The sequence below is a fragment of the Mesitornis unicolor genome, unplaced genomic scaffold, assembly GCF_000695765.1.
Source record: "Mesitornis unicolor isolate BGI_N332 unplaced genomic scaffold, ASM69576v1 scaffold2528, whole genome shotgun sequence".
Taxonomy (NCBI): domain Eukaryota; kingdom Metazoa; phylum Chordata; class Aves; order Mesitornithiformes; family Mesitornithidae; genus Mesitornis; species Mesitornis unicolor.
Window position 1 is genome coordinate 63256 of NW_010203654.1, and position 25215 is coordinate 88470.

Genomic DNA, 25215 nt, shown 5'->3' on the forward strand with positions numbered 1-25215 from the left:
AGCAAAGGAAGCTGTGCTATTGTAAAGGGGAGAGAACAGAGCCCATGGCTGCTCACATTTGACTGAAATGGGGCTGTTGTTTATGGTGGTTCCTCAGGGTGCATTCTGCACTGCTGTGAGAATTACACTGCATTGGTTTGCCATCAGCTGCAAATTGCTGTAATGGGGAAAACATAAAAGAGAAACTAGGACCATCTGGCTTCCCTTTGCCTGTTTTTGAAGCTTGCTAAACTTGCAGGTTAGCCTGGCTGAGAAGAGAGCAACACCAGTACAGGAAAACCCGAGGAGCATTAAAAAAAAAAAAAAAGAGAGAGAATGAGGAGATTATTTACCCCTTTCTCCACTTCAGAAGAGGAAAGGATGTGCAGGAAACCAACCAAGTGGAAATGGAGGGCTGAACTCTGCCACTGGGCACTGAGTTCAGCATGCAGGGAGGGAGGAGAGGAAAAGCTGGAAGCAAAAAGACGTGGTTCTACCTATTTCAATATTTCCTCTGCTATTACAATGTTCTGCAACAAAATATTCCACCAAGATTTTCCTAAAACTGAGCTAAGGGCCTACCCAGCCATCAAAAATGGCAAATAACAGAGTTTCAGAATAAGTGTTTAGCAAAACCCCAACTGAGAAAAACATACAAAGAAACTTCTATCAAAGTGCTCCAGCAGAATGACATTACAGAAATTTGAGAAAATTGTGTCATTTTTCAGTATAGTGCCTCGAATCTTTCAATGCTTACTTGATTCTGTTTCAGCGTGGACACCAGTTTCTGTAAAGTGATGTTTTCTTCTTCAAGCTCAGTGTAGTCCTGTAGAAGTCTCGCCTCTCGAAATTTGTACTCTCGAATTTCATCTTTCATTCGTATCCTCTGTAGTTCCACCATTTCGTTATTCTGACGAGAGAAAATGCAAGTACATTACCATTCATGCATGGCCACTTAATGATGAATACCACCTTTAGAAAAGGCCAAAAAACTCCAAACCATCAAATAGAAATGATTTAACAGTGCAAATCAAAACAGCTTCACCTTTTAATCTGAGGCCAAGCGGTAATAATTTCAGGTGTGTACTGGCAATGCAGAAATGAGAACATCTGATAGGGAAGCTTAATTAAAACAGCCTCAAGATTAGATGCTTATTGAAACAAAAAACCCCAGCAAGGCTTTATCATCTCATTAGTTGTACTGCTCTACAATAGGGTTGGATTTAAATAAAATTACTACCTGTTTTCCACCAAAGGATGCTTTCTACATCCATGCAGAAAAGCAATGAGTAACAGCATCTGTTCTGTGAAGACATTTGTTACCGAGCAAGGTACACTCAAGTGTTTGTATCTGCAGGCATAAGGGAGGTACACAGGGAGGTGTGGGGAGGGGGGCACCTGCCAGGCAGACAGCTGTAAAGTGCTCATCATAAACCTTACAAATGCATTGCTGTGCTGAGCAGGATTACACCCAGCAGTCCGAGAACACTCAAGAGCAATGCTTTATTTTGGCCATTAACATATGCAGTTCCCAGATGGCCTTTTAAAAGAGCTCACGAGGGATCTTTTTCACAAAAAAATTGCTTCCATCAGATACCAGCTCCAACTGAGTTTGATATCAAGAGTCAGGTTATTCTGGAAAGACTCTGCTGACATAACCCTGATGTGAAACACGCTATGCGAAGAAGGAGTTAACACACAGCTAGAAGAGAACAGCAACCTCCTCCTCCACTTAGAAGAAAAGACTGCATTTTGCAGATTAATAGGAATAGGCATAATTGGTTGCATCTTCTCCTTGCCTGCAGGTGGAACTTGAGCATTGCCACAGTAGCTGGTGGAGAGAAGTACTAACGAGACCTTAATGATGGGGCAGAGCCCCCTCACTGCTGGGGTGTCAGAAAAAGAACACACAGGGAAGCAGTAATGGGTTTCTGTAAAAGATTCCAGTGTGGAGGCATGGCAATCACTGGCCTGATACTTACCTGAAAAAATTAAAATGTTTAAGAAATCATTACAGCAGAAATTGTAGTTAGGAAGATCTAAATAGATCAATCTGTACAACTCACCCTCTGATAGGTAAAGGATAAAACTCCACGTTCTGAACTGAGAAGAAACAGAATTTTGCTTAGCACCTCGGTTAAATAAAAAATTATATAGTCTTGGTAAATGCAAAGCATGAAAAAGAATATGTTGATGCAAAAGTTACAAAAGCACTTTTAAAAAATAAAGCTTTTTTGTTAAAGAAAAATAAAAGCCACCAGCCTCCTTCTGGCAGCTAACTAACAAGAAATAAAGAAACTACCATATTTCTTAACTGAAAGCAACTGAAAAGATCCCCAGTGGCAGAAGAGTCAGAAAGCACTAGATAAAAGTAACTCTCTGCAAATAATCCTGCACTCATCACTGCCTAATAAACCTCCAAGTAAACTGTAAGAATGGCACCGTAGATGATTTCATGAGGTGAAGGCATTTTATACTGGCTGCCTTTATAAGTGCTATTTCTGTCAGCAGGCTCTCAGCTGTGGCAGTTATTGATGCTTGCTAGGTGTGGATATATGTGCAAGTCTGAGGCAGCACTTGGACAACACCAAACACAACTCTGTTGTGTCAAGTATAATTAAGCCGTTCTGCATCTCTGAAAAGGGGAGAAGAAAAAAGGTGGCCAGAGTTGGAGGACCTAAGCAAAGAATTTTTACTGAGTTCTAAAATAGTATTTCCCTGACAGAGTACAAGGCACACTACTTTGAAAAAGACTCTGAAACTAACTCTGACAACTCCTTTGCCTTTCCTATTATTGCAAAAAGCAACAGAAAATGTTCCTGGAGCACACTACCATTTCTTTAAGAAGAGAGAAACCACGTTCCTTTGCCACCTGTAACTGCTGCTTCTCCTACACAACCTTGGAGGCATAAACAGAACCATTTATCGCACTCCTCATCTTCTTACACATGCAGAACCTATCTCTGTGGAACAACTTCTGCTGCTCATGACGCATGGCATTCGGTCAGAAATGCCATGAAACAAGAAGTGCAAGAAATAGAACAAAAAGGGAAGTGTCACCAGTCAGAACATCCCACCTTTGAAAAGTGTCATCTTTTCAAAGTAACAAAAAAATGTGTGTTTTGTCACTGCAAACACCCTGGAATTCTTCTCCATGCTCCCAGATCCCTCCTACTGTTCGTGAACATCTGCATTTTACTGGCAAACATCCTGCTGCAAAGTGCTGTAGAGCTGTCACAGCTTCCTATGAAAGCTGATGCTGCCACATTACAGGACAAAAGTCTGGCGTTATTAAGGTTTACAAGTGAGCAGCCATAGGACATGCTGGAGGCCTGCTCTGATTTCCTGTGTATGAGATCTCTATGCATTTTGTGGAAGTGAACTAGTCTTCAACATACTAAAAAAAATTAATGCTGAGTTTATTCTTTGTTACTGTCAGTAAACAGAATATATTTGTTTCCATCAAATGCTCTGATTAAATTCAGTATCTTCTCACAACTCTCTATTGTTATTTGGAACTATTTTAAATATGTATTTCTTAAGCAGACAATATGCAGTTATAGAGGATAGTTCTTGCTGTATGGATACAGTGGCCATAAGGTGAAAGCTTTTTATTTGGCCAGTCCTCTTCTGAGGTGACTTGGACTTGTATGAAAACAGTATGAGAAGATTTAAAACACAAGGCAAAAGGAGTCTGCCAGCAGGGCAGCTATCTTTATGAGCCACTAGAGGACAATGTAACCCAAATTATTAGTAAAATAATTCATAATTAAACTTTAATGGTAATCAAGCACTGAACATTAAACTCACAGAATAGAGCAATTGATCCAGATGCTTTCCTAGGGCACTGCCTCAGGACTTTTTACATTTCCAGAAAGGATTCCCCTATGAACTACTGGATCTGTAAAAAACACATTGATCCAAGAGGTGGAGCTAATGATACACAAGCAATGTTTTGATGGTGGTAAATTATTTTCAATCCCAGTTACCAGCTGAACGTGGTGAAATGGTTTTAATGGATCGGTGCCAAAGTAGGAAAAGGCCTTTCTGTTAAACTATAGAAAACAACGGAGTCCTTGTCAGCCTTGCATCTAATTATATGTGAGCTCTAATTGTGGAAGATGTCAGTCACATAGCTCAATGCATGTCTAATGAACCTACATGTACCAGAACAGATCATGAGAAATGAAAAACAGAAGGCTCAGTTGAGATAATGTCTCTTCAGGTCATCTATCTACTAGGACTTAACTAACTTTTCAGATTTCATACGAAATGCAAAATACATCTCTAGGTTTTACAGTGACAAGGACCATTTACGTATAGTAAAACCATCACTTCAATCCTGACAGGTATCTGAGCATCAGTGGAATATAAATATTAAATAACAAATTTTGGTACTTCTTACCAAAATTAAATGCAATATGTGTTCAAGGCCAGGTTGAATGGGGTTCTGAGCTACTTGGTCTAGTGGGAGGTGTCCCTGTCCATAGCAGAGGGGTTGGACTAGGTGACCTTTAAATTCCCTTCTAACCTAACCCATTCTATGAAACTGTGATTATCCATTTTTTGATCCAGCATAGACTTTTAAAATGCTGTGTTCCATATGCTACATACAGAGCACATTGTATTGTGTGTGTAGACACATTGTAATACATTGTGTAATATCAAATAATTGGAAGTGAGAAGGTACTTTAAAATGAAAGAATGGAAATGTCTAATTTTGAAAATTATGAGAATGGACTTCAAAAAAACTATTTCCCCAGGGTCATTTTTTTGTCAGAACACCCCCAGTGTTGCCCAAGAAAGCTTCTCTCATGTGTCCTAGCAATATACCTAATGAGAGCCAACTGGGCAATGTACAGTGACCTGAAGCTGGGTATTCTCACCTCCAAGTGAGCTCTGGTGGCTCTTGATTTCCTCAACCGTGGACCCATAGATTGAAGTTCTTGAAAACTGATGGTACTTTGAAGCCTTCTTTTTAAAGTGAATGTAGTACCAATAACTGTTTTTTGCTCTCCCCTGTCTTAGAGTACATAAAGGACTTACTTTATTTCTTGCTTCTGTCTACTGGTTTTTGTCCCAGAGAGAACTAGGGAACTAGTGTTTGGGCTTTTTCCCTATATTTTTTTAATACAAATTTTTATGAAAAGGTCCTTATTTATTTCAGGCCCTTACTGCAGTAACACATACTATTTTTCACACTGCAGAACAGCCTTACAATAAGAAATTAATTATATGCCCCAAAGTACCCTGACTAAATCACTACATATCTGTGGGAAAATGCAAGCCATAGCATGATGTTGTGCATAACTTTCTAATTTTCATAACTCATGAGTAAAAGAACAATGGAAAATTTATATACTTCCAGTTTAATAGCTTTGTATTATAGCTGACGCAGTATGAAATCCCATTCAATCTGATGACAGTTTTATTGCACTAGTAGTAAATTGAATGTAATAGAAAGTTTATGCTCAGACTAATATGCATGATCTCATGTGTTTCTTGACAAGTCTCACTGTAAATTTGTATGCCATGTTTACTCTGCAGAGGAAAGTTAAAGGTGTATTTTTTTATGAAGAATAATAATAGGCATATCATAAAAAATACAATTTAACTCAAGTTCAAATTTAATTACAAACACAGTAACTTTGCATAGAGAAGCACGACCAGGACAACTTTGGCCAAAAACAGGTTTGCAACTTCCTTCAGGATTGTTCCATCACAAAATTTATCCAACTTGTAAATTATTTTGGCTTTTTTAAAAATATATTGTTTGTACCTACTTGGCAACATGAAAGTACAAATAAATTAATGAGAAATTAATGAGAATAAATAACCAAACCCTAAAGTATCTTTGATTCATTACTTTTAGAATATATAGATATATCCTTAGAAACTTCAAAGCCCAATTACATCTCCTCTTTAGAAGCCTCTGATATGAATAATGGGTACATTTTTTGTCTTCTGTAAACAATGGAAAATTTAACTCTGCACAATGCGGTGAATTCTTCTCAAGAGCACAATCCAGCAGGACAACAGGACACCACCAGAATCCAGAGAGGAAAACAGTACAAGGTAAAGACCCAGAAAGAGACTTGCCACAGCAGGGAGGAGGTGGACAAGAAGCATTGGCGGGTCTGCAGAGACACTCAGCTTGCCATGGCAGGTCCTGATTTTTCATTTTGAAGGGAAAAGAGAAGTTGAGAGAAGAGAGGACGAAAGGGGGAATAGAAGACCAAGGACCATTTTCTTTTATTTTCCATTAACTGTTTTAAGCCCCCAAAGGTCCTCTAGACTAGCCTTAAAATTTCACTCTCTCATATACAGGAATACTCACCTTGAACTGAAAGAATGGCATTTTCCATGTTTCCAGATATATTTAAAAGCATAATGGGATTTTGCAGATAACCTAGTGTGGCCTGGTCTGACCCTTTTGCAGAATTTGCAGCCCAATCCTCCTGATGATTCAGAGATGTTAAGCCAGGAAAGATCATTTCTTGCAGAACCATTTTTGCTTCGCTTTCTCTATATCCCAAAATAAATTATTTTAGAGATTCATTTTCTTCATTGTTAGAAGTCTGCTCCCTCCTTTTTAAATTGAATGTATCTGATCTCGTCCTTCAAAAATTTCATTCAGGTGGCATTATTAGAGTTCAGGATATTATGTCTGCTCTAACCAGCTCTATTGGCATACTACTTTAAGACCATGAAAATTGTTCCTATTGTCCAAACCACTAAATCTTGAAATTATGTACAGTTCTGACATGAAAGCAATCTCTTTAGCTTATCATATATCATTCATTTTCTCAAAACCAGAAAAAAATCCCATGCTATTGTGCATAAGTACCTATAGTCTTTCCCTTCCATTGATTTACTTACAAAATGACAGTGCTATCAAAGACAAGGTTGAAAAAAGCCATCTATTTGTTAGCTATAGCATATTGAATAGAAGCCAGAAAAAGATAACATATATTTCAAGTTCCTTCACCAGTAACAGCTCTTAAATAAGGCATTTATAACACACCGAATAATTTCATCATCTTAAATTCTCAATGCGTTTAATTGCATAGCTAAATCTAAAGATGCAAGGTGAATTTCTATCAAGGGTAATTGAATGACCCATTTATGTAGTTATCACAGAGTTTGAAACACATAATATTTTATGTTGTAAATCCTGCTACATATAATTCACTACAAAATATCCATTTTATTGATTTTCACATATAAGCATACATAAAAAAATAGAACTAAAAAATGTTCTGGTTATTTAGGTATTTAATTTTCCTGCCAAGTATCATAGTCATGTAATATTATAAGTACTTCTTTATGAACTGATATAAACTACAAATCTCTAATCATATATATTTATCTGGTGAATAGATGAGAAATAGTGGTCTCATTTGGTTGCATTAATAGCAATGCGTTAATACTAATAAATTAATGATATAATAATTATGTATTAATCATTATAATTAATTGGAATTAATATTAGCCCCTTGTAACAAATAAAGCTGTAATATTCCTAACTAATTACTTCAAAGAGAGAGAAACTGCATTGAACTAAACTGTATTTAAACAGTATGAGAGGAAATTCAGACTCCAGGGTTATAACATAGGTCAATTAGTGTGATGCTTCTGCATATCTGTGAAATGAAGTCATGCATTAACATATGATCATTGCAAACAGCAAAATGTCAATTGGCTGGAAGACGTTTTGCCATGAGAAGAACATTGTGGAGGTAATTTTATTTTAACTTAAAACTCTGCTACTCATCTGTCTCCTGCAGCTCTAGTGGCATTAAACATTTTTAAGAAGTGGGAGGATTTATTTCTAAATACCACATTGACTGAGTAAAAGAAAGATGATGACGCATCCGTGCCTCAGAGCAGGCTGATAATGTCTTGCAAATGCAGTGCTCTCCACAGTCTTCCCACAGTCCATTTAGGCCTGCACTGGTCTTCAGATTCCTCCAGGTGCTGATGGACAAAACCACATCCATCTAGGGGCCAGCCACAGCCAATTCCCTCAGCCGCTCTTCATAGGACTCAGTCTTTAGACCCTTCACCAGCTTCCTCCATGCCTTGTCATTGCTGCCATCCACCCAACCCCATTGCCTCAGGATTCCTGCATTCTGGCCAGGGTGAAGAGCAGGGCGCAGGAGCGTGCAGCTGGGGTGGACAGGGCACTGCCTCTTAATGTCACACTTTAGCTAAATTATTTTGCCATATCCTCATTATTCTCACTGCACTGAATAGTGTCTTAGCAACAAGCACTCGAGACTGCACTTTCTGAAGCAGGGCTGTTGCCCAGTCTACATCACAGATTATCCCATGGCTGATTGGGTACTATTATAAAGATACCAAACCCAAATTGCTTTTGCCAGATAAGGTCAGAAAAAAAAATAAAAAGGAGAGGGTCTCCCCCCCCCGACCCCCAATTATAACCTTTCCTATGAAGGTTATTGCTTCCTATCCATAATTTAAGAAGCCAACAGCAGTGATTCTACATGACAATGCCTGAAGGCAGGCTTTTTGATGGAGAATCCACACAGGCCTTTTCAAGCTCATCATCAAGAAACCAAAAGCTGGTTTTAAAGCCCAACTGATCACTTGGGAGAGGCATCTGCCAGTTATACATGTCTCTTTGAGAGGCCATCTGTCAGGTGCAAAGTGCCAAATTTCCTTCTAGACCCAAAGGGGCATGGGCTAACCAACACAAAAGCAGTTGTGCTAACAGGGTGTGGGTCTGTGATCCGTTTAAGCTCAGCAGTCCCACAGCTGCTGCTCCCAGGTCCTGACCCTCCCTTGGGCCAGTGCTAACTTTCACATCATCAGTCAGATGAAGAGCAGCTAGCCACCTCAGGAAAAAAACAAAAAGTTAGTTTTAATGGTATTTATATGCCCTGATGCTGCTGACAGCATGGACACACAGACACTGGTGCTAGCAGGAGGTAGGGGGTAGGAAAACATGCCATTTCTATTTTGGATAAGCTCAGCAACAACTATATGAACTATTCCAAGTTCCAAAGGTGGAAACCCAGCCCTCTCTATTTAAATTTTTTATAGCCTTCAGAAGGAATAAGTTCAGTGTATGCACACAAATGTTGAGGAGCAGGGACCAGTGAAGTGAATTCCTGAGGGTGAAAAGGAAGAAAAAGAAAAGATACCAAAACACCTGAATAAGAGGAGGGAGCTTGAATATTTTAGCACCAATTATGCTTGGTTGGAATGGAAAAACATCTGTTCATTGACTGCTTGCTTTTGCATTGCTTTCTGCTGTCTTGCTCACACTTTTGATGTCAGGATGGTTTCAGAGCTCCCTGTGGTAACCCACCTCCAAGCGCGTTGGACAGCAACTCCATTTTCCCATATTCCAGGCACAGAGCTATGCTCCTTGCAAGCTTTCCATTTCCCATGGCAACTGCCTCCCCTTCTTAGGACTCAGAGCTATTTTAATTATAGCTTGCTGCTAGCTCAATCCTACCTTCCTTGTACTCCTTATGCTAGTAATCAAGCCATGCCGCCAAGGGATGCATGTGCCAGGCCAGGGCTCTCAGCTCAACTTCACCAACTTGCACTGCATTACAATACTACCCAAGCTCTGGTTTTTCAATTTGCATGCTGAGCCAACCTTCAGTCTTGTAAATACCAGATAGACATTGCAATATCGACGTCTGTGAGCAAGCGCCTCTGCCCTCTCCTGTTAAAACTGAAAAAGCTGTGAGCACGTCAACACAGACCCAGGGCTGGGCAGCAGCACCAATAAATCTGGTCCTAGGGACAATGCAGCTAAATTAATAGGAGGCTGAGTTCAAATTAATTAGACATGCAATTAATCCTCATCCTCAGCTCACAAAAGATCATCAAAATCATAGAAAAATGGGTATCAAAGGGGCCCCTGGGGAACATCTAGTCTATTTATCTTTCCCAGGATAGGAGCAACTACATCTATATCATTCCTGGAATCTGTCTAATCCCTTCTTAACCACTTCCAGTGACAGATCCCATCACCTTTTTCAGAAACCTGCTTCCTGACTTCACTTTTGCCTTTGTCAGAAACCTCTTTGGAATTTCTAATCAGAACCCTAGACTTTCACAATGCAAGAGGAAAACAGTATTTCTTCTCCTGCCCACAAAAGGCTGGAAAATAAATGCATCTGTACCTCTCATTTACCCACCATACCTATCTTCAGCTACTTCTCTCTCTTCCATAAAGAGAAGACCACTTGAGAAGTGAGGATCCCAGATAGCTGTTGCCACAGAGAAAACTCATAAAACGTCCTTCAATGAAATACAGTAGAAATGTAGGGAGATGGGTGATGATGACAACGGTAAATAGACGTTGGGGGGAAAAGGAGACCCCAATTAACACTCCACATCCCTTCTAGTACTTGCTTCCTCACAGTGGATTGAGAGAGAAGAAAGATATTGAAAGAAACAAAGAAGAAATAGTCAATACTTTTTAGAAAGTAGCGTGAATTAATAGATAAGGGATACAAAGAAACTATTCACAGGTACAAGTCTGTTTCAAGTAGTCATCTGCTGGGACATTATTGTGTTGCAGAGGAGCTGCGAGAGCTCAGCATCAAAGCAGCTCTGTGAGCCCATGCTCATAGCAGAGATTCCCCTGTCAAAATTATTCTTGCTGATTGCCAGCTGCAGAGGTGTTTTAAAAGCTCTTTGTGAATTCGCACCCACCGCCTACCCAATGACAACAGACTCTTTCAAGCTCCCCTTGAAAAATATCAATAGAGTATCAAAGGTTGCTAAGAAAGGAGGAGCAATAAGAAAGTTAAACTTCAGTGATTCTCCTTCTCCAGAAGGACAGAGACATGGCATCTTTAAATAAACACATCTGTCCCACAAAATTCAAATGTTACCATGCAGCCAATTCTGTCATTATTAAGAGAGAGTATTTCCTCAAAGTCAGGAGTAATTTCATTAATTAAAATCCATGCAACATTACCCATCTGCTGCAAAAAGAAGCACAGCATTCTGCAGCTTATCCGACCTTGTGTGTAGAACACCCACCCACCACCACTTATTCTTCTGTGGCATGAGCAGAAACAACAATTTAGAAACAGGAATTGTTTAATATTAAAAATATTAAAATGGCTTGATGACTAATGATTTTTTTTCTCAAAGAATAGCATTTTTATTTTTGGGTAATATATCTGAGTGACTTAAGTGGCAAATATAGCCAAAGCTAAGTACCTTATCTGTCTGTAAACTACATTCTTTAGGACTGAATTTAACATGTAATTTTTATTCATTACAGTACATACAGTGATTCATGAATACAAATGCCTATGTAGAAGATTTGATAAAGTAAATTTGATAAAGTAAACTGCACTAAAGGTTATTTGAATTTATTGATCTGGACAGTGAAAACACCTGCACTCTGTAACACTGTAGTGCTCTTGACTGTTCAATATAAATTGGTTTGAAATCTGATCTTGGCTTTTATAATCTGCCCTTTCCTTTGTTTATTTTAATAGAGACTGCATATTTCACAGATTTACTTTATAGCTACATTACAGTCAATGGTAGTAATTTTTACATTGACAGTTTTCTATTTTATCCTTAAAAGGCTGAGCAAACAAGATTCTCTTTGCTTGGCATGCAGGACAGAAATACAAATGTAATACATGCCATAAGAACAGAGTGCAAGGGCTGACTGTTAATGCTATAAGCTCTGGGAGAGTTACTCAAGCATCTTGCTCAGGGCAGCACAGCCTTAGAACTAAATTATTCTTTTGGAAATTGAATAAACACTGAATATTATTCAGACTGCAATGCATCAAAAACAGGAAAAAATGACATATTTACTCAGGGGGTAAAATATCAGTCAATTTACGGGATTGTTTGACTCTTGATATTAAAATTATGCTTAAATCTATTTTTGTCTATTCTCTTGTATTGCCATTTAAAAACATTGCTGTTCTCCTTTCAACATTTGGTTCCACTGGACTTCCTTGCAGCTCATGATAGGTGTTGGTCTGATAATAGGAGCATTCTGCTGAAATGGATTATTGAATTATTAATAGGATACAGTTAAAAGAAATGGGGCCACCACAAAAAAAAACCCCAACCTTAAAACAGCCCTTTATTTACCTAAAGATAATATTCCCTAAAGCACTGACAATTTTCTACAAACACCTTGTGGCATGAGGAGGACAGTACCTCATGGCAAATACCGAACAGTCTTGGTGATCGTTGAAGCACACGTGAGCAAAGGGTCTCGGCAGCTCCTGGAGCTGGGCTGCAAAGTCCCAAGTTCAACGTGAGAGGGAAGCAGTTTCCTTGCCTTTGCTGAAGTTGTCCTCAAGGACCTTGACAAATGAAGAATTACTTATTCCAGATTTATGGAAATCCAGAAAAACATGCCCATGGGACAAGCAAAGGAGGAAAATATTTTTTCAATGACATGTTCACTTAAGCCTTATCTATCTCAACTTCACTGTCCCCAGATTCTGAGCTCAGCCTTTGCTCAAGCCTTCAAGCCTGCTGGTGACAGCTGGGTGAAACAAGGGTGCCAGACTGGCCATGCTGTCCTGCCCTGGCAGGCTCAGACACCCTGGGGAGATGCTGGCAGTGTTACAGCCTTCATATCCAGCCCTTGCCAGTGATCCCCCTGAGGTGCAAGGGCACCTGCGTGTAACGCTGAAGTGCTGGACTGTAAATCTCCAGATGCTGATAAGAAACTTCCATGGCAGTGAAGGATTGCAGTCCAAAGTCTTAATTGCTCCCTCTGCTTACTAACATCCCAGCCAGCCACTGCTGATTGATAGCTCATGCTCCTTTTGTTTTTTTCTAGCTCATTTTTAATATAAAATATAACAAAACATTAAAGGATAGCTCCAAGCTTATTACAGTGTTCTTAAATTTCCTCTGAGTTTTTAAAGCACTCAAGCAAGACCTTGTTGTAACAGCATTACTAACAAAATCCAGTAACAGTTTCAGCAAATAACTATTTAAATGAAAGTTTTTCAGTTCTTATTCTGTTGTATGTCCAATGGTTTGATACAGCACAACTGAATTCAGCTATACACTGCAAAAAAATGTGCAGCAGAATAATCAATCTAGTGAAACAACAGCTGTCCTTAGGGAGGAAAAGCAACTTCACACTTGAACTAGGTCAGAATTCAGACAAGCAACAGGAATAAGTTGAGATTTATGAACTCCTCTTTGTAAATTGATCAATATATTCCATGTCATATACGTACACAGTTGTTGACCAGTTGCAAGATTTTCATCTTTGAAATATTGCTATCTGTTTCTATAGGGAAGATGACCCAGACTGCTAACAATTCCATGGGCTATTTAATTATTATACTGAGGTTTAGTTCACTCAGCATCTCAACCAGAGAATCAACTTTGCATCTTCCTGATCCTGTATACCTACATACAAATATACATATGGCATGTGCATCACATTACATATATGCACCATACTCTTTGTGCAGTGTAATGCAGGATGTTGCCAAATACAATGGCAGGATGGGAACTATCCTCCAAACAGAACTGCTGGTATAACCACAAGTTTCGGCAATGCACATCCCTGACAGAGACTGCACACTTGTTTAATAGCCTTTACCTTTCAGCTTTGATCACACAGGTTTCTGTGACACACATAATTTTTCTTCAGCTCGTACAGAGTACTAGTACCTCTTGAGATAAACTGCAGCTTTGAGCAGGAAAAAATAACCCTGCAGCCACATCTGTCTGTTCTTTGCTCTCATCCTACCTCCACTTGTGGAGGGTCCTTATAATTGAGTGGCCAAACTGCCCCAGTATGTGAGGCCAGTATATGAAATTAAAGTGCTACCCATCCTGGGGTTCCAGAGTATGGCAGGCATTACTTTGCTGCAGTTTGCTGCCTGCTGCAGGAGTGGCATAGCTGCAGCAAGTACAGGGAAGAGAGCTGAGCTGCTTTAGGAAAAGAACATCTCCATTACAAATCTGAAACATTAATTGTATGCAAGGTACTAAGTCAAAATCCCTGGGTTTCCATAAAGTATGGATTCCTTTCTAGGTATAATTCAAAGCCTAAAGTTAAAGTTAAAAATCCATTTCTGGCCTTGGCCCAGAGAAAGTAGGAACCATTGCTTTCCCTGTGGACCCTTCCAGTTATCATCACTAAATGGGAAGCTTTTGGAGACAGCTTTCACATAGCATCAAAAGGATGAAAAGACATCAGCCTCTGAATTCTAAATTGTTTTCCCCCACACTCCTGAATCCCTCAGAGATCACATTACCTGAGTTTCAGGAGGATCTACACAGAATTCAGATGGACTTTTGGTTTTAGCCTAGCCCATTATGGTATGACAACTGCTTCGTCTAACAGGGCCCTTTTTTGCTTACTCTTATAAATAAATATAGTGTAAAGCCTAAAGATTTTCCTCAGTCAATCTCATTGAGGGACTGGAGCTGCTTTAGCACTGTTCTTACGGGCTGCTGTTAGACCCTGACCATGCTCGTGTTATTTAGAAACTGCTTTACTCAGCACACTACATATTTAAGAGGAGGCATGATAGTTTCCTAACAGAGGAGACAGATTTCAAGCAGAATTAAACACTCCTGTTCCAAACAGACTTTCATTTTCTTTCTTCTCATTCACTTGGAAAATTGTTTGGGTGGCCCAAAGAAAGCCCAGTAAATCTTCCCTAACCATATTCCTCAAATGTAAACACTGTACTGAAAGCTTCTACTGCACCGATTTGTTCAAAACTCAGCAAAAAAAACATACCACCCTGCCCAACACCAACTACAGCTGCATTTTTTCTTTTCTACCATGTGTGGTCCTTCTTCTCCTCACTGAAGACTGTCAAAATGTTTCTTTTTTCTGCCCATGCAATCCCTACCTTTTCCTCTGCTTTTCTTCAGCAAGAGGCATGAGTGTGGTGAACTTGCAGCAAATACTAATTTCTCTCACATATCTGTCATTTGAGTTAAACTGGGGTTAATGAAAGACATACAAATGTGATGTATAACAGCTAAAATCAAAGTGGCAAGAAAATCTTCAAAAGACAGCTAACCTTGCAGGCTGCTCATTTGCCAAACTTCATCAGAAAAGTAGATTACTACGCAGAGATGACAAAAGTTTTAAGCTGCTTATTCATTAAAAACTAAGAAACTATCATACCCCAATGACAAAAACTATAAACAGAAACCAACAGCAGCCGTCTATGCCACTGTGCTCTCTGTCTCACGGACAGAGGGACAGACTGGTCTCTAGTACTGTTTTCCCCTTATGAACTTGAGGATAACTTGCAGCAATCAAAGTATTTTTTTTTTAAAATCCAAATTTTCTCTCAAGTTCCCCTTTCATTTTAAGACCATAGTCTCATATTCATGGGAAAAACCTAGTTAAGACAAACGAAACCAAACCAACAAAACCAAACCAAGCCATCACTTCAAAGAAGAAAGCCCAATTGTCAATAAAATAGTTGTGATATTCTTAGCTGTCAGTTTGCAAGAAGGAGAAGCTGAAGAATCACTGTGGTTACCAATTTCTGTCTGTGCAGTCCAGACCCTGCTAGACGAAAATGCTTATTTTAATATATGTTACTTAGTGCGTGTTAATTAGCCCATAAGAAAAGCATACAGAGGAAGTCATAATATCCTTGCTTGCTACATGGCCGAGTTCCGTTTCATCAGGTGTTAGCAATGTAACATGCTAGCATAAGAATTTTAACACTTAGCAGCTAATACCTGGAAAAAAACATATATTTCTTTCTTTTATGTTTGCCAAGACCCTGCATGTTTGCTTGAAATGAAGGGCAGTAAGTCAAGGTTACCTTCGGACATTTTACTTTGGTATAATGGGCTGTGGTAAGACACACCCCACACCACAAGCCCAAGCATCAGCCCCCTTTCTCTTCTACAGAAATCCTCAGTCTGATCCAAATCAGAAGAATCTGGATAGGAAGCTCTAAAACACTGTCAGTTTGGTGAGCTTTCAGTAGGACCCCACTTTTCTGATGAGTGTGGGACTGGAGGAGGTAGGTAAGACAGCAGCAGATCTCAAAGTATGCACCAGCCCGTGGCACAGCTAATTTCTTGCAGTGGCCTTGAGGTCAAGCACCATCTCTCTGCCAATCTCTGAGCAAAGACCAAAGGTTCCCCTTCTCCCAGCTCCGGGAAATGGCTTGGAGATGGAGCTCCTTCTGATTGTACTGTGTATTTCATCACACCAAAACTGATTGTGCATTGCGCTGATAAGGAGGACAGTCAAGGCTCTGGATAAAGCATCTTCTGGCTCAGGATATGCTCTTTGAAAACGCTGAAATGCCCCAATACTTGTTTCAGACAGGAACTCTTCTTTGTTTTCAAAGGTGAAAGGGGACTGCTTTACATAAGGCAGTCTTCATTAATATGGGCTTTCACAGGAGAACAAAAGGCAATGATGTAATTTTTCCTGCTCAGAATCTCAATTAGAAACTTGGATTTAGCACCAGTACACAGCTTCGAGAATAACTGGGAAGTGGGAGAAAAGCATTGACAGAGAAGAACGAATTTCTGAAAATGAAAAAAACCCTTTCTTTTAAAGAGAATGCCCATTCTAATACCCTACAATTTAATGACGAACAAAAAAGGATGGTAAGTTCTTTAAATACCCCATCAAGGAAAATGCATAAGTATTTTCTGTGTTAGAGCACACTAAGTAGATGCAAAAGCAAGCTGCTACATGAGAGAGTCTGAGTCTTCTTTTGCAGGATATAAAGAACCCCCAATAGATTCATACTAGCACCGTTAAAAGCTATTCAACAGTACTGAAAAAAGGATTACAGTATTTGAAAGGAAGGGTAAGGAAGTCAGTATGTTTCAGTTAGCATAAGAATCCCAGGAATTTCTGAGATTTGGGATGCAACAAACTTACTCCATCATCTCACACAGTTCATAAAGTGTCAAAGGAACCAACTAATGCAAGAGCACAGCCAGTTATTAATAACTGACATCTCAGCCTCTGTGCCTCAACTTCCCCATTAGGGAAAAAAAAATAAGTTCATTATAGTAAATTTGTACAAATTATACACCTTAAGAACTTAGAGCACAGATAAAAAACAGTGAAAAAGAATTGATTATCAGGTAAAATAATACATAAAGAGGTAGGAAATTTGTAAAATGTCTTTTTTTTAAGTCTTATTGCAAACAGAATTTATTTCCATAGTATTTTATCTCTCTCATGAATAAGATTAACGTGCACTATAAGAACAGACTGGTTAAATTATCTCACCAAGTATACAGGGAGCTGAACAGATGGCAGCACCACTGAGGTAGCAACAGGGATATCTAGTCCTTGCTTATCCAGATTATCTTTATCATTTCCATAACATTAGAAAGTGACTCATTTATGAAATACAATGTTCTGAGGACGAGGCAGAAAATTTCTTTCCTCCCCCCCCCCACCCCTCCCCCCAGCAATTGAAGATTATGGACTGCCTAGACATCAGTGTTATACTGTCAATAGTTCTAAAAGGAACTGACATTCAAAGATACCAAATTTCTGCTAATTTGTGGGTTTTCTTTTTTAAAGACTGCTTATTTGATAGAGAATATTTATTTAGAATGTATGTGAACTACCCTCAGGTCATTTTGTTTCTTTGTAGGTAGAGCTTTTTTGGATAAGATTATCTTGAACTGCACATCCACCTTTGTCTTGCCCATAAAGAAGACTGGCTTAGAGCACAGTTAGTGTGCCCAGACAAAACATGCAGGACAGCATTTACATGGAGTCAATCCCTTACCAGCAGAAGACAAACCATGGTTGGTTCTGGGCACTTCTGAATTTATACAGTCATGCGAAACACATGGGGGAAAATAGTACCTTGGTCATAGCGAGAAACAAAGCTTCCTTCTTTCTGCTTATTTATCCCATCCTGCCATATGTTCCAAAGCAAAGGAGGAAGGTCTTAACTACAGGAGTTACTGGAGTACTTCCTTGCCTACAGAGCAGAGCCTTTTCAGAAAAAGATTTGGTTTTATCACTGTTTTCATTAACAGCTAGAGTTCACAAATGGTTAAATAGCAATTTTTCGATTTCAGGCAAATACATACTAGATGTAGTTCAGCTGAGGTAAATGGTGATGCATTAGGGATCAACTTTGACCAAGACTTACTATGCAGACAAACAGGTCTTTGATGTCTCTTGATATATAGATGAGGCCAGTTCCGGAGGAAAAAGAAGGCACAAAAGCACTTAAGGTCTCAGAAACTTCTTCCTCCCATAAGCAATTGAAAAGAGCAAGTCAAATTAGGCCACAGACAGGAACAGAGCTTCTAAAGTCTGATCTGGCACCAAGTAAAATGCTTCCTGTAGCCAGCTGTCTGTACTTCACAGGAAAAAAAGCCTCCCAGGGTAACTCTTGCAGCGTAGGAAGGTCGGAAATGTTCTGTGTTGCAGAACTTAATTCCAATGCAAATCTTGCATTTGTTTCTTTCACAGTAACTATGAGGTCTAATGTCCTTGAATCATGGCAAGTGCACAGAGCTGAGGGATGGTGACTTTTCTATGATGGGACTGTGCTGGCGGGTAAAACCACTGCGTTCCCTGAATCTTAAAAGGGATTTTGTAACGTAAAAGATGCAATACATGCCTGAGTTTGCCTTCAGGCTATTTCTACACTGAGAATAGTTGAAATCCATGTGTCTGACCTGAGTAAGGCACAAAATTATTAAACATATAAGGCTACAAAGTATACTGAAAGTTGATAATGCACAGGTTTAGAAAGGAATACAGTCCTCCTGGGAAGTGACACACAGAAATTATGTTCATGTACACCAGACAAGGCATATCTGCAGTTCTTCCTTTACTCAGAAATGACAGTCAGTGAGATCTGCAAGAGCCATTTCCTGGCTGAAAAAAACCAACCAAATAAACAACAACAACAACCAAAAACAACAACAACAAAAACACAAAAACAAAACCACAAAAACAACCACAAAAAACAACAAACAGAAAAAAACCTGGTGGTATCAGCTGGGGGGGGGCGTGTTTTCTTTATTAGCTCTTCTTAGAAGACAAACACCAATCCTACATACCTTATACAGCAGTGATCTCGGCAAACAAAAGCCTATCAACTCATCAGCTCAGAGCCAACTGCCCCTGTAATGATCATTATTTTACTTGGGGAAGATGCCTTAGTGTTTTGGTTGTTCTTTCATATCCATGTTCTCTCATAACTCGACTGCCGTCCTGCTTATCTGCTCCCAGAAAAGCCATGCTGGAGCCACAGGAAATCCATCCGTCTCCTCTGGGAGAAAAATCCTCTTCGAATAAGCCCTCAGTGCTATTGCTAGCTGCCATCCAGCTATCCAGCAGCACAGGAAACCTCTGCTAGGACCATGGTTATTGCAGTCAGTGCCCTCAGAAAGCCCGGTCACGCACAAGGGAGCTCATCGCCTACCCAGACCCATCTCCATCATCACTTTTAAACCTCCCAGTACAACTACATCTTAAATCTGGCTGGATTTAAGAGAAGGGGTAGGATGTAGGACTGTGCAACAATAATACAGGATAAATATATTTTTTAAAGAAAGTCTGAGGCCCCTTTGGAAAAAAAAAAGTATATAAATATAGAAAAAATGTTTACCTTGGGTAAACTCTCTCTGCTATTAAAAGAATTTGTCTATTCTTTATCTATTCTGCATAACATAACAGAAGTTCTTTAAATAAATGACATTTTCATTTTTCAGTGAAGCCTTTCACTCTGAGGTATGTGAAAATGCGAAGTACCAGTGCTGCATGGACTTGCTGTTCAGCTGGGAGGACAGGGTACCATCACATGCAGGAGCGGAAGCTGCAGTACAGGGGGGAAAGATGAGAAAGAGGGCATTCATATTACAGGAGCACTTTGCTGAAGGGCCAAATTACTGCTTCAGTGCTTGTTAGTATTTTCTAAAAGAAAAGTAGAGAAATACTAGGAAAATACGAAATTTAAAAAACCAAACAAACAAAAACCAAACAAACAAAAAGGAAAAATTATCTATGGTCTGAAGAACAGTTGTTCCTGAAACAACTAAAAGCAAAATTTCTACTTCATACACAATCTCTCTCAGACCAAATTCTTTTTCCCTACCCTTGGTTGAACAATAATAGGCTATCAAGGCTGTGCAATAAAACCTCAAACTATAAAGTGAAAATTACAGCAAGCAAAAAAATAAAAGTGACTCTAACTGGAGAACAGCATAGCTGAAAACAGAAATTCTGTCTGTATAGTACAGAGAGGACGCAGCAATAAATTACGTTGAGAAGTTAACCACGATCACACTGAAATAATGGAAGCTCTTAATGGAATACAGATGGGAGCTGGAAAGCAGAAAGCCAGAGAAGGCACATGGCTCTGCACCCCAACAGGCCCTGAGTTATGTGCTTCAGTGGAGGAAGTGACATATGTTTATTTTACTTTACTGTTGTTTTTACCACCCCATCGAATGACACCATTATAGGACCTGAACTGTTTGTCAACTGCAGCACTAGCTTTAAAAAAAGTTCAACCTTCCAGACCTCAGATGGGAATGATTCTTAGAACTACCTCCTCCACTTCAAGGCACAACTAAGAAGGGGAGTTTCCTTATGAAGTGCAGCAGAAAAAAAAAAGCCTGTTAAACAAAAATGCTTAAATTCTTGTAACAAAAACTGACTGTGATTTTAGGTTTCAGTAACAAGACAAGCTTTGATATTTCAAACATTGCAACACAGTATAGCTCATATCAGAATTTTGCTACAGCTGTGGACAGGAAAGAAATAGTCATGGCTCAGTTTCCTCAAGTAACATCATGTAATAAAGAAGAAACCAGCCTATTTTGTTTTTCATGTCCTGGGCTTGCTTACAACCTCCGGGGAAAAGGTCAGCGCAATATGATATGAACACAATGATAATCCAGCTTTTGCATTTGGTTCCTGATGGAAAGAAAGATTCTCTCTCCAATTCACTCTAAGTTATTAATGTGGTTTTTAATGAAATTATAACAGGGCTGAAAACAATCTCCAATAAATCTGCTAGCTTTGGAAGCAAGAAGCTTTTCAGTTTTAGGCAAAGAACAAAATTTTTCCTAACTAACCTGCCTTTAAATAGATTATAATGGCTTTTTCTGCCTCAAGACTCAAAGTTTCAGAGATTGCAGCACTGCTTATTATGACTATGTAAAGAATTAATATCTCTATTATTTCTGAGCTCAGCTAAGAACAAAAATGCAGACTGTCAGAGGAACTTCAGAGTTTCAGTTTACAGCATGCATTTATTGAGTCTGAAAAGGAAGTACGGTTTGCAAAAGGAAATGTATATAAAAATATGATTAATCTACATAGATGTTGCTGAAGCTGAGCTGGTAGTTGGTTCACCTTGCCTTTCAGATTGCTGCAGCATGAAGCTTGGTAATAGTATCCACTGAATACCTGCAAGCTGGTCCTTAGCTCACCCAGGCAATTCACAGCCTGAACTCAGCAGGAGATAGGTGGTGTAGCTGCCCTGCGTTAGAGCTGATCATGCAAGAAAAGTTTATTACTATTGATAACATGCTAAAAGGAGGAGGATTTCCTAAACAGAAATGCCAGCAGGGTTGTGCATTTCTTATTTTATGTTTCCAGATCCACATAGGTTGTTTTTTTCCCTTTCAAATGCTCTGACACTTTTTCACTTTGTAAAACTTCCAAATATGTGCTGTCATTATTTCCCTTGAAGACGTTAATACAACCTCAAGTGGACTAACAATATATCAGTATTTTAAAACTCTATTAGTAATTTGAAGTTCAATTTCATTTATGGCCTATAAAATTATTTTTAAAAAACCCAAAAACACAACAGAGTTATGGCACTGGTCTATAAACCCATCTCGTAACAATTTGGGTGAAAAGAAATTACCAAGTTAGGCTAGGAGGAAGAGCCATTTATATCTTTTAGAGGGTAAGAAAAGTGATAATGGAAAAATCATAACTAGCTTTTTAAAAGCATTTGCAAGGATAAAAACATAAAACAATGTAAAAATCTAATACATTAAAGCTGTCATGGGACTGACTTCAAATCACCACTGACATTTATAGAGCATGGGCAAACCAAGTCGTACAGCTGCACCTCCCAGCCTCCAAAACAAAAATATTCTTATGATGTCTCAAAGATCTGCAATAAAATAAATGTCAAGAAGACACTAATCACACAAATCTACATCTATAGCTATTGCTTACCTGCTTAACAACTTACTGAGAAGTAAAATGCTTATGAGAAGCGCTGCCAAAACAGGGTGAGCACCAGTTCAACAAGATGCCTATGAATATGTCTGAAAGATTCATCGATAAGCCTATCCATAGGCTTCCTTAGACATTTTTCATGCTCTTGATTCAAAACATGCCTAAATGTTTTTGTGAACTGGAACTTCTTTTCTAACCTCTAGCAAAGGTGTCTGCAGATTCACTCCTTCTCCTTGATTATGTTTGAAGTCCTGGCCAACTAACCAAGGCCATCATTTTTCTCTCAGATTTTTGGAGTAAACTGAGGCAGAGCAGACTTACGGAGCCCTGTTTCTGAGTAGATGATGGTCAATATACTGATTTTCTGTATTGATATTCCCAGTTACTTGACAACCAACCCCTGCCTATACCTATCTGGTTAGATTTTTTTATTATTTCTTCTCTGTTTTTCTTTTCTGTCCTCAGCTCTCTGCATGCCTCATTTGAGAAGGGCAGGTAGTCACTGCATGTGAAACATCATTTGTGAGAAACTGCTGGGGAAGAATCACTTTCCTTTCTTCACATTGGCCAGAATTTTGCTCTTGCCATTTTAATCATGTACAGCTACGAAGCACAGAACCAGAAACTGGTATCTCCTCACTTTTGTTGTGTTGCCACTTCCCTTGGGAAAATGAGACAGGAGGGAATACGAATAAAACAAATGTAAACTCCCTTGTATCATGAGCCACAACTCCTAGTATTTCATTAGCAACCTGTATCGCCTTTGAGTCTCATTTGGGTGACCGATGGGAACTGGGTGACATACAGGACTGATGGGACGTGGCCCATTTTTAACCCACCTCACTTTGAAGCTGACACTGTAATGCTACAGCGATTTTTCATGTATAGTTCACAGCCAGTATCAGAACAGACATCCTGGCCATTTCACTGGAGTGAAAATCACATATCTGTGGTGACGCCTTCGAGGCACATTTGGCTGAAAGAGGCAAGGTAGTGTGGTGCAGGAAAGGAAACACTACAAAGGCAGAACGAATGAGCAGTGAAGACAAAAATTGCATTCATATCTAGTTCTACTGATTTGATGGGTCTTTTGCAACAATAACGTCACAAAAGCAGAAAAGCTCTGATTATGTATGAGCATCTGCACGTACACATCTAAAACATTTGCCAGCAAAAGTGCATTTCTCTCAATCCTGAAGCTTAGAAGTGGATTTGACCATCACAATGAAAGGGCGATAACACTGTCTGACCTCTCCCTGACTCATTGCACTCCTCCTGGATGCTGACTGGCACTGACTGTTGAGAAAAACTAAAAATAACCAGCTTGTCTCATATATTGTAATAAGGGCAATAGGAGAAAAAGAGGTGGCATATTTGAGTTTCTTGCTGTTCGCCCTCCTGTCATCTTACTCTCACATTTTTCCCCTTGAGAACAGAGTTTGTTGCAGAAAGCACAATTGGCACACATGATGGGAGCCAAGAACTTAATAACAATTTCATACCAGTGCCAAACTGGTAATGAGTTTAGTGTTTTGAGGCAGAAGCTAGAATTGAACGGGAGAGCCTACTCCACAGAAGACCATACTTAAGGATGGCGTCACAGTGCCACACAGAGCAGAACTCAGTTTGTAAGGTGTAGGTTGAATGAAGCCTGGTGAGAGGGTGACATCATATAGAGCACAAAAATATAAACCTCAAAGATGCTTGCTTTGCTTTTATATTTTTCAGGGTTTCATAAGCTTTGCTTCTATGTGGCCTCTTTCTTTTTGTTTGGTGGTTTTCTTGCCAAATAAATTCTTACTAGTTGCTAACTATCCAAAGATATGCATTAGATGTGTCATGCTTGGTCTTACTCTGATTGCACCTATCAAATCATCCACTCCTGGGGTCGGGTCACCAACAATGCTCTGTGGCCTGGTATTGAAGATGTGTCCCTAGGAAAAGATAAATCTCATTTCCCAAAATTACCTAGTAAATCCCAGGAGAAACCCTTACAAATAAGTCAGTATTGATTAAAGGACAAGGAAAAAAATACACTGAAAATAAATAGGGGTTTTTTAACAAATAGGAGAAGATGTGGAAGCTCAAGTACCTTGGCTGGTAATTGTTATCCCTGTATGATCAGCATGCATGAGTTTTTCTCAAGGTCCAAATACTAATCACAGCACCAGAAGAGGTTAGGTTTTTCAGTTTTGTTTGGTGGACCTCTTCTCTGAATCAATGACTCTTCAGTGCCATGAATTGTGCACTGCTTAATAATAAGCAATGACAAAAGTTTAGGAGGAAGCAGGTTAGGAAAACCAGCAGTGATGCAGCCATATGCAAAGGAGAAAGTCAACAACAGAAGGTAAAGTCAGGCAGAACTACCATACACATGGGGACTCCCAGAACCACAACTGCACTGCTTCTGTATTGACAACTGGGAACACATCAGCACTACTGCTCTGTAACCCCAAGGAGTCCTGAAGGCATAAAAGCATCCAACAATTGCCAGGTACATTCTAACACTGAATGACTGGGAAGAACAGCATCAGTCTCTCAGAGAAGCTTTAAGTTGGCTTCTTTTTCCCCCCTCTTTTTTATATTGGAAACTGCTCAGGATATTTTCAAAAATCAGAGGTAATTAATTGGAACAGGGACAAAAAAATTATTTCATTCTTTGTTTAATATTCTTTATCAGTGGCATATGTCAGTGAAACTTATGCTCTATTTGCTTATGCACTCAGGCAGTGAGGACTTCCAGCAAAAATTTCTCATTATTTCTTTACTTTATCTAGAAGAGTGCTTAAGCTTTTGGATGCGAGCTTCAGAAAGTCTGGCACCCAGGGTATTCTTCCTTCCCGTTTAATCCCAGGCAAATGAATGAAGTCACAAGGTACAAGCCAACACAGCTCCTGGGCTTTTGCTTCTGAGAGTCCAGATCACATTGCAAGGATTCTTCAAAAACTGGCAACGCAGCTAATCCCAGCACTGCCAAAAATCATCTTACTCCACACCACTTGAATAGACAAAAGCCCAAGTTATTCTTAACCAGCAAATTAGTACTG

General features: G+C 39.3%; 1 protein-coding gene across 1 annotated transcript in view; it reads right to left on the reverse strand.

Moving 5' to 3' along the window:
- The window catches only part of BICD1 (bicaudal D homolog 1 (Drosophila)), a gene marked incomplete at its 5' end in the record, with an annotated part of 81415 nt that overhangs the window by 46898 nt on the left and 9302 nt on the right, over positions 1 to 25215 (reverse strand). The window contains one exon of the mRNA XM_010190771.1: positions 737 to 889. Coding sequence (XP_010189073.1) covers positions 737 to 889 — 153 coding nt within the window. The remainder of the gene's footprint in view (positions 1 to 736; positions 890 to 25215) is intronic.